This window comes from Entamoeba invadens (assembly GCF_000330505.1).
Source record: "Entamoeba invadens IP1 unplaced genomic scaffold scaff_1105074725111, whole genome shotgun sequence".
Lineage (NCBI taxonomy): Eukaryota > Evosea > Mastigamoebida > Endamoebidae > Entamoeba > Entamoeba invadens.
The window spans coordinates 93,203-104,545 of NW_004443550.1; the positions used below are offsets into that span (position 1 = coordinate 93,203).

An 11,343-nucleotide genomic window follows, 5' to 3' on the forward strand; every position below is an offset into this window, starting at 1 on the left:
GTTGTTCAATTTAGGAGTTTTATTCTCACAAATTGGACAAACCCTTTCATTTGTTGTTGTGAATAGAACAGAATTATTGTGATGAATATTAACGAGCTAATTTAAATATTTCTATAAGTGATTATTAACACCAAAATATAATCTAAATTATCTTGTAAATTAAATAAAAAATCGGAAGGTTTTTTCAGATTATTCATTAATTTAATATTAATTAACTTTTAATTAAATTATTATAGATATTATTTTACCAAGTTTTTAATTGTTTTATTAAAAATATTAATTACATATGATGTATAATATGTATATAATTAAATATATTAAACATTATAATATATATATGATATATATTATATAGTTTTAATAATAAATTTTTATTTAATTTCTCATTTGTTTGAAATCATAAAAATTTCTATAGAAAAACATTTAAAACAATAATGTTTTATTTAATAAACATTTTGTGATAAATTTAATAGATTAACTTAATATCCTTTACCAATTTAATTTAACATTAGACACTGTCCTTTATCACTACATCTGAAGAAATAAATCCAATTAATTTGAAATAATATATAAATAAAAATTAATTAAAATAGCTAATTCAGTAAACATTTAATCTGGTTCCCGAATTATATTAAGACCAACATAATATTAAGTCAGTGGATACGGAGTGACACAAAGAATTGAAAAGAAGGCTTATAAAGACGCACTCATATTGCCCACTTGTTCATTTTTACTCACTTTTCAAATTATCCTTTGATAAATTCTCTCTCGCCCTTTTAGCAAGTGGAGTAAAACCACATCTGCACTTACACAATATAGACAATAAATGCAGTGACATGAAGACTTACAAACAGTAGAAAAAGTGGACTTCCTTCAAAAAAATAAATACAGCAAATTTTTTGTTTTGGTTAAGGTAATTGTTGTTAAGGATAATCTTTCAACACTCATATTTTTCAATTAAAATATATTATTATTATATTTCAAAACAGTTAAACATGTTTTCATTTCTTTGTTTTAAGCTTTAATTTTCACAAAAAAACGATAAATTACTGATATTATGGTTTAATAATTTATTGTTCAATAATAAATATTTTTTTGGTATTTATATTTAAAACAAATAGAAATATGTCTTTTAACCTTACGATACTGTTACTGTTTTAAATAAAACACAAATTTTATTTTTTTTGAACTTGATTTGATATACAAAAAAAACTTACTCTTTTGAAATGTAAACAATAAACAAACCATTCACGCAAACAATAATTTATTGGTTTTCCTTTTTTTAATTTTTGGAAATGTTTTGATAAAAACACTAACAGTGATAATGTTCTCATCAACAAAACATTTTTTACCAAAAAAAATGTTTAAAAAAAAGAATCTTAAGGTTAAATAGAGTTATTACACAATTATCAAAAAATGTACTATTTTATAGTATTTGTTTCAAGTGTTTTTATTTAGAATAACAATTTTTGAATTATGATTAAATTTTTATCACTATTATTTTGCATTAAAACTCCAATTAACAATAACTACAAAATTTATATTAAACTTTTTTATTGTTTAAATTAATTTGATGTTTTTTACAAAAAAACAACACGAATAACATCAGTATATAAACATGTAATGATTCGAATTATTTTGTTTCCATTTTGTGAAAGAAGTTGGGCAAATATACAATAATGAGTAAATATCAGAAAAAACTGAATATAACCCTATATTTTGTTATTTTTTTTCAATGATAAAAGACAATTATTATGTTGTCAGTTTCAGATGTTCGAATGTACATAAAATGCACTATTTTTAAATCTTTTTAAAAAGATCTAATTATTATTTATGTTATTTTTCAATTAATTTAAAATCATTCTTGATAATATTAATAGATATTTTCTGTTTATGGGTTGTTGAGTGGATAAAAAAAAGTTAAGTTCATTCCCAAAAGTGTATAAAGTTGACTAAATTTCAGAAGTAATATAGATTTTTTGAGAAGAATTGTCAACCCGGACTGTTGATTGGATAAAAAATGGAGGTCTTACATAAATCTTTTATTTGAATGAAGTTTCTTTTTATACTACTATTAGCGAATAATTTAGAACATATATTCACAAAACCGGATGAACTTTCACTATTTTTATCAAATAAAAAAGTTAAAATAGTATTAATATAATAACTTATTTAAATAACAATTGTTTTCAAATTTAATAACATTAATTAAAAGAAAATTAACTTTACTTTTAATGTTCAAAATTTAATAAAAAAATTTAAAAAGTTCATATTTGTAAATTTTAAATTTTTTTATATTGACTGTTTTTTTAAAAAAAACAAAAAATAAACCACAATAAACAAACAAAACAAACAAATTAAATTTTCTTTTAGTTCATCCTATATTATTTAACTTTAAAGTACATTTTCACTTTTGATGGCCCAACACCAGAGATATATTTTTTGGTTGATATTTAATTTCTTTCTATTTCAGCTGTTTATTTTTTCTAAAGGAGCATGTCCATCTAATTACAATATAATTTCGTCATTTGAAATTGCAGAAAGTATATGTAGAAGTTATAATGATGTGACAATAGGAAAAGATGACCCAACAATTACAACCAAAATTGTATTAACACTATCAAATAATGCAGTGATGTACCCATATGATAATACTGACTTTAAATGTATAGCAAATGGGGTGTTAAATCAAACCGGATCGTCTATGATTGAGGCTCCGAGTGGCTTGACTTATTTTCAAAACGGGTGTATATTTGAAATGCACGACAAATCAAATTATACAACATCAGGAGAGGCGTATTTTAATAACAATTCCATTTCAGTGTTCTACCAAGAATCCAAATTTTATATTCAAGGAACAATAATGGGGGTTGCATCTAACGCAACATTGACATTGACAGACAACTCTGTTGTTTACTCCAAAAATACCATTTCTGTAAATTCAAAAGGAACTTTCGAGATGAATACAAACTCGATGGCCAAAGCTTCAAATTTTAATGTGAAAAATTCAAGTGTTTTGATCAAAAATAATGCACATGTAAATTTAAATAAACAATTTAAAACAGAACAAACTTCTTCAATAAAAATGATTGGAAATAGTCAACTGAATTTTATTGAAACGTATTCAACTGAACCACAATTTTGGATCACAGACTCTACAATAATGGTCATTGAAAATTACGTCCAAATTGTATTACCAAAAACTGCTGACATTAAAAACTCGACTTTAAAGATGAGTGGAAATTCGCGGATAACAAGTGAAACATTTAAAATCGAGGTGAACGGCACTTTGGAGTTTTTTGATCAAATTGAAAGTGTCAATACAATAATAACAGACCAAAAGGATGTTTCAAATGGATTATTTGAGAAACTTTCAACTTCAAATTTTGAGTGTAATAACGCCAATATTGTTGTTGATAAAAAATCTTTTATAAGTAATTCACTGACATCAACTTTAACACAATGCACTATTAAAAATACAAAGAGAAGTATTCGTGACATCCCAATTCTCTTTACAAAATCAGTTTTGATTAGTTCTTTGACTTCAACAAGCACGCAAGAGTTTGATTTAATGTTTACTGAAGAATTATCACCAGATGTTAACATGGAGGGTATTACTAAATTCACACCACCCGGTGCTAAAAGTGGTTATTTGATTCGATTTGGCACTTCACAAAAAGTGTTTTGTCACTTGAAGGCAGTCAATTTACTCACAAACAGTCGAACGTATTTTGAACCGTATTGCCCATGTGAAGGAAGCAATTGTTATATAACTCCGCTTCCTTCATTGGATTCTATAATTATTTATGAGACAATTAAAAGTGAAATCCAACCAGAATTTAGAAACACCAAATTTTTAAAATCAATTAAAACGGCAAACGAAGATGTCGAGACAGAAAGTGTTGGTATTCAAAATATTCAAATGTCATTTGTGAAAATAGTGAAACCTTTTATTGTGAGCATTCCACCACAAAATACTCCAATACAATTAACAATTAATTCCCTTTCTAAAACGGTTCTTTTCATATCAAAAGATAGTCTTACACTCAACGAAGTGATTTACTCTGCTGGTATAAGTCAAAATGGCGTTTTTAAAATGGTTTTTGGTATGAAATGTGAAAGTGGGACTTTTGACACAAATACACAGACATGTGGTGAAAGTCAGACAATAAAATGTTATGATCAAAATTGTTTGAATTGTTCTTACGGCGCGACTGAATGCCTCAGATGTCCACAAGATTATTCAGTTGTCAATGGAATGTGTGCGAAAATTGAAAATTGTTTGTATCAAAAATTCAATTTGTGTATCAAATGCAAAGAAAATTATATTTTCAAATATCCAAATTGTGTTCCAGTAGGCGATTGTTATTTATATAACAGAGATGGTACTTGTAATATATGTAACATACAACAAAAATTAATTTTAAAAGAAGGTGTATGTCAACAAGTTGATCCCAATTCTGATGCCAATTCTGTAACATCCATCACTTCTTGTATACAAGGTTTTAGAGTCAGTCAATATTCTTGTGAATCATGTAATGATGTGATTACGCCTCTAAAAAGTACATTCTATTGTATGTCAAATGTACCCACAAAATGCGTGCCAAATTATTCAATTACATATACAGACCTTACAACATGGTCTTGTACAATCAATGAAAAATGTGATTCTGGTAATGATGAAAACGGACGCTGTGCAAATGTGATTGAAAAATGTTCATATATAACAAACGGGAAATGTGTTGAATGTGCAAAAGACTATATGTTGTCCAATAATAAATGTCAACAAAATTCAAATAAATTATGTGAAGTATCGAGTTCTTTTGATTGTCTTCGTTGCATAGACAATTACTATTTCGACTCAAATACAAGGAGTTGTTTGAAGTGTTCTCCGGAATGTAAGACTTGTTTATCTACAGCAACAACATGTCTTTCATGTTACAACGAGACTTATCTTTCAGATGGGACGTGTAAATCAAATGACAATTTGGTTGGTATTTGTGACAAACTTTCCATTACTGGGGGATGTGTAATTTGTGCAGATAAATATTATAGGAGTGGCTTTGAGTGTTTTGAATGTTCCTCAAAATGTGCGACTTGTCAAGACAAAGAGACTTGTTACACATGTGCAGAGTCGTTTTACATGACTATAAATGGTGATTGTCTACCTTTCAGTCAACTTGAAGAACTATGCGAAGAGAAAGTGACTCAAAATGGGTGTGCGAAGTGTAAAAATGGGTATTACCGAATAAATGGAAATGAGTGTAAAAAGTGTAATTCAAATTGTTTTACATGTTCTATAGAAAAAGTGTGTACCTCATGTTATGCTAATCATTTGTTAAATGAAAACAACATTTGTAAAAACGTGTCAGAAGTATCAAATTGCGTCAAAATTGAAAACTCAAAATGTGAAAAATGTGTGTTTTGGTACACTCCAAGTAAAAATGGAATGTATTGTCAAGAGGCGCCAAATTGGTATCTTTTAGTTCCTTTAATTGTGTTGGTGTTGGTCGGTTTAAATGTTTTGATTGTTTTATTTCTATTCTTATTGCGGAGACTTTTCAGGAAAATGCAGAAAAGAAATATCGAACAAAATTACACTATTTTCAATATGAATACATCGAATATTCAGTTTTTGAATTTAAAAAACAACATTTGTGTTTCATCCCGAGATATTGATCTGAACACTGAATATGACGAAATTCCAATAGACACTGAAATTCGTCTTCTGTTTTGTGTTGGTAATATCAAAACTCGAAAATCCCCAATTCAAAAGATCCAATTTTCAACTGCAGATGTGAGTGACAAATTTACTATAACTTTTTCTCCTGAGGTTGTTTTACTAAAAAGTGGATATGCTTGCGAATTTGAACTTAAATTTAAAGCAAATTGCACATGTTCGATTTCTTCCAAAATTGTTATTGTTTCAAAGGATATCAAAAATAACACAGAAAAGTATAACGACATTGATTTAAAAGGTATAACCGCCCAATCGTCTTGTCTTGATTATTCAGAATTAATAGAAGATGCAAAAATAGGAGAGGGGAGTTTTGGGATAGTTTACAAAGGTTTTTTTAGAGGAAACATTGTTGCGATTAAAAAGATGAAAAGTTATAATTTTGCAGATGGGGGAAATCGACTTAAAGAATTTGAAAATGAAGTGCACATGCTTGACAAATTTAGATGTGACTTTATTGTTCACTTTTTCGGTGCTGTTTTTATACCAACAAAAATTTGTATGGTCACCGAATTAGCTGAATTTGGGTCTCTTCAAGACTTAATCAATTTAACTTCAAAAAATCCACGAAAAAAATTTGGAAAAGCCGAGGACGAAGTCAGTGCAGCAAAGTACAAAAAGTTACTTAAAATATCCAAAATACTCGAGTACAACTCTAATTATAGCAAAATCAAAGTTGGTGTCCACAAACAAATAGTTTCGAATAAAATTTCCCAAAACAATCAACCCACACCAAGTCAACACAAAACGTCCATTATAAATACACTCACCAAAACCACTGAAATTGAGACAAAAAACGAAGTACCCAATGTATTAGAATTAAAGCCACAAGAACAACCAAATTGTTTAAATCAAGAATTACTATTATCAAAAGATAATAGTAATAATATAGAAGAAGAATGTCGAGTACAAACGTCCGTTATGAAAATAGATCGGAAAACGATAGTAAGTGGGTTTGGTAACAATTTTGAGAAATACCCTCCACTCACAATAACTTTTCCAATGAAATTGCGGTTGAAATTTCTTATCGATGCCGCAAAAGGAATTGAATATTTGCACAATAATGGGATTTTACACAGAGATATTAAGCCAGACAATATATTAATTGTGAATTTGGAAGATGGCATTGAAGTCAATGCAAAGTTGACAGACTTTGGGAGTTCAAGAAATATTAATATGCTGATGACTAATATGACGTTTACTAAGGGTATTGGGACACCCATTTATATGGCTGGTGAACTATTAAAAGGACAGAAGTATAAAAAACCGGCAGATGTTTATTCATTTGCAATTACTATGTTTGAGATATTTATATGGGGAGAGGCATATCCCGGAGATCGATTTAAGTACCCGTGGGATATCATTGATTTTGTAAATAAAGGAAATAGAATTCAAAAACCGGGTGATTTGAGTGATGAACAGTTTCATGTTGTACAGAGAGCATGGGAAGACGATCCAAAAGAAAGAGCTGATGTTAAAGAAGTACTTGAAAAATTGGAGGATTTATACGAAAAATTCAATTAAATGTTTTAAATTCGATTTTTAACCCTTCGAGGACGGGAAAAATCAAAATTTGTAAAAAAATAAAAATCTTAGTCAATTGTAATGTAAATGTGACCTTTTTTTGATTTTTTCAAAAAGCTAGACACCCTGGAAAGACGGCTCTAGTAAATTTTATGGTAAATTGTTATAAATTATAGTAAAAAAGTGAATTTTTTGTTGAAGTTGGGATGAACAAAGGTTCACTTTTTTGCTTGATCCTTTCAGAAACAAGTCACAGTTCAATGGAAAAGTCAGATCAAAAATTTATTGAGATGTCTACAACTTATAACAATAATAAAATTAATTATAAAATATAACAAAGACCAAATCGCATCATAAAACATACTGGTCTGGAAATAACAAAGAAAAGAAAACAAAACATAGACTTTGAGGTGTATTGGAATTTCAATATGCAATTGATCTCAAAAACAATAAAAAGGGTAATTAAATAGATTTTTATAAACTTTGAAAAATTTATAAAATTATAATTTGGGTTTTAATTTATTTTATATAATCTAAATTCCCCATTTTTTGGTCTGTCAATAATTGCGCCAATAAAAACTAGCAAAACATTAAGGGTATCTTAAACCATATAATATTTTTCCTGTTTTCATTATGCCTTAAAAATACATCCTTATCAAAAAATGAAGTAAAATTAAACGTATTTGACCTTTATTGTCAGGAATAATATGAGTTTATATTTCGTTAATAGTGTTAAAATAAACGGGAATAATTTATTGTTTATTAGGATGACGACAGGACAAAATGATGTTGGCAAAAATAATGTAAGACTAAATAAATTAAATTATTACTAAATTACTAAATAATGTGGGTAATAATATCAATACAACAAAAGTTTTTTTGAATTCAACAATAAATAGGGATGAAGTAAAATGGTGTAATAATTTTACTGAAAATTTATGTTTTAGTAAATTATTTGGTGAATTCGTTTCACCAAATAGAACTATTTAAGTTCTAGAATTTTGGTTTTGTTTTCAAAGAATAATTTGATAAATATCATTTTTATGTTTTTGGTTAAAACAATTTTTGCATTTTGAAAAAAATGAAAAATTCAATAATGATTTTTTTACAATTACCACAATGAGCGGCAATATTCATCTTATTGTAAATATTTTTATTACTTATCATAAATAAAAAACAATTTACACAAAACATGTTTAATAAATAATTTAAAGATAACAACACTATATTTAATAAAAAAGGTACAAATCAAAAACATATTATTTAAAAATCTGGAATATATATTAAAAAAATATAATATAAAATACATTGAGAAATGCTCATAATTAATTTAATTTGTTTTTATTGGCAACAAATATCGAAAATATCATTTGTACAACACTTAATCGTGGTTTAGATTGATTAACTATAACATTTTTTGTAATTATCTGTTTGTTTTTTTTGAAAATGCGCTTAGTAATACTTATTATTATTTGAGACATTATATTTCAAAACAAATATAAAATAATAATTATGAATTAAAATCGTTATATTTTTGATAAATAAAATATGATAACAATGATTATATCATTGCGATTTTATCTATCAGACATAATTTTAAAATAAACAACAACTTCGATTTGTGACTTTTTATGTCAAGTAACATCTTTTTACAATGTTTTTTGAAAGTTATGACATAAAACATATATTTTTACTGGACATTATTTCTTTTATTATATGAAAATAATGTTTATTTGAAATAAGTACAATAACAAAAATTAAATAACACTTACATATAAATCTATGATTCTTTCAATTGCATTGATTGATAAGAATAGTTGTTAATTTTAAAATGATATACGGTAGTAAATGATAATCAATGATTTTAAACAAAAAGTGCCTATCGTTTTTATAAACTGCGCATATAATAATACAAATTTGTTTATCAAATCCAAAATAAAATTTTGTTATTTTTATGTTGTTTTCACTTATATTAATGTATCAGCTTACGATGAAAATAAAAATATTTCATCAAACATAATTATATTAATTAAAAAACAACAAAAGTAACATTTGTATTGTTTTTTTTTCATAAAAAATAAAAATTTAATTTGATGATATTGGTTATTGTTGGATTTATTTTGGTCTTTTTTGTTTTTTTATTCATTTTTTAACATCAATTGCAATAATAATTAAATGTTGGCAAAAATCAAAAAAAACTATGTAATTACATTATAATTGATGAAAATGGAAATGTTATTACTTTTTTGATTTTTAATAAAAATGTTTTTTAAAATATAGGGATTTTTAAGATCGTAAATTGGTGAAATATTTTACCAATTTTTTCTCTTTTTGGTAAACAGGTAAAATGGATTTTACTTCATCCCCAACAATAAATTAAAAACACACATTTAAAAAACGATTTATTAAAATTAATTTTTATAAATAATCATTCAATTAATAGAACTTGATTCAAAATTAGATTTGCAGTTTGTATATTAATTTCCCGATAAAATATAATATTAAAACCACAATAAAATACATTTGGTGTGACAAACTTGATAAATACAACAGAAATAACCGTCTTGTAATAAAATAATTTTAATACCGTACTCAGCTAATTTTAAGTTTAAGATATTTATCATACAATTTTTAGAAATTTCGATTAAAAATCATTTCTTTCAAATCAACCAAACACTGCTTTTTAAACAAATCACATTTCTTGATTAAACCAAAAATTGCAATAAATTACAAACTTATAAATGTTCATATATTTTCAAATAAAAAATGAATTGTAATTTTTAATAAAATTGTATAATTATTTTAACTATTCGTAATCATAATAATTCAATTTAATTTTTAAACCTAATTAAATGTGATTATTAAAATTATTATTTCTTTGGTTTTTCTTTTTCTGGTATTTTTTTTCTTAACAACAATGGTAGTATTTTTACAAGAAATGTTATTTTTTGTTATATTATCGACTTTTTCTTCAATTTGTATTGGAGTTTCAATTTCCATCAAACAGTCATCACTTAACAAATATATTGTATTACATTCTTTATAAATTTCATCGTAATCAACATAAAAATGCCATACATATTTAAATCCAAAGTCAAATCACATTTCTTTACATCAATAGATTCATCTTTTCTCTTTGGAATCCACGCATTCGCTTCATCTTCGTTGTTCAATTCCATGTTTTTGAAGTTGTTCTCGTGTAACAAAAACGATTCTTTGCAAATCAAAGAATTAATGAACTCACACAATGTCAGACTCTCATTGCAAAAACTTTCGGTCAATTGTACGATTTGTTTTTTATGTACAAAGATGTTTTTAGTTTCATGTTTTTTCCTTCTATCATTTGTTTAATTTGGACAATGACTGAATTTTTGTATTTAACAAAAACTAACAACAACTTTTCAATTGAAGGTTTCGGAGTGTTCAACTTCTTTATTAAAGAAGAGTGGAATGATTCGCTTCTATTATCCGTTCTTACATCTCTATTATATTGACTCCAATAACATATTGGGAAATTTCCATTAATCCACACTCGTTCAAAGTACTCATAGAGTTTTATTAACAACGCAAAAACATTTTCTTGAAATTTAAAAATGTTATTAAAAATTACATTTTAAAAAAGTGGTCTGAAATCATTTTCTTTAAAATTGGTATAATCATCAACCATTTCATTACCAACTTTTCATTTGTTCCTTTGATATAAAACGGTGTTAGCTCAAAATTTACAATTTTGCGCCAAACACATTGGCAAAAGTGAAACATGCAACAATGGACATCACAATTAAACGACTCTAATACATTTAAAACTACATTTTCAAAATCACTCATTGTTGATGTCTCATTTGTGAACAACCTGCTAAAAATACAATGGTGTGTTTCTTGTAATACGGCAAACAAGTTGATATAGTCCTCCATTTTTCTTTTTTTTGTTCAACAATAGTATAAAAAACACTGACCATTTGAGAGTAAACAATGTATTGTTTTCAATTGACTAAACTCTTCTGGACAAGAAGCAAACGTTCCGTCCATGCACAAACAGAATTTTTTTCTATTTTTCAACAAGTACATTTTCAAACAACTAG

The 11,343-nt window shown here is 26.2% G+C and overlaps 1 protein-coding gene across 1 annotated transcript; it reads left to right on the plus strand.

Annotated features, from left to right (window-relative positions):
- Positions 1-2,416: 2,416 nt before the first annotated feature.
- Positions 2,417-7,261, plus strand: EIN_291490 (protein serine/threonine kinase, putative; the record flags this gene model as incomplete). Its single annotated transcript, XM_004258763.1, has 1 exon — positions 2,417-7,261. The coding sequence occupies one exon, from the start codon at positions 2,417-2,419 to the stop codon at positions 7,259-7,261; it is 4,845 nt and encodes a 1,614-aa protein (XP_004258811.1).
- Positions 7,262-11,343: the final 4,082 nt, after the last annotated feature.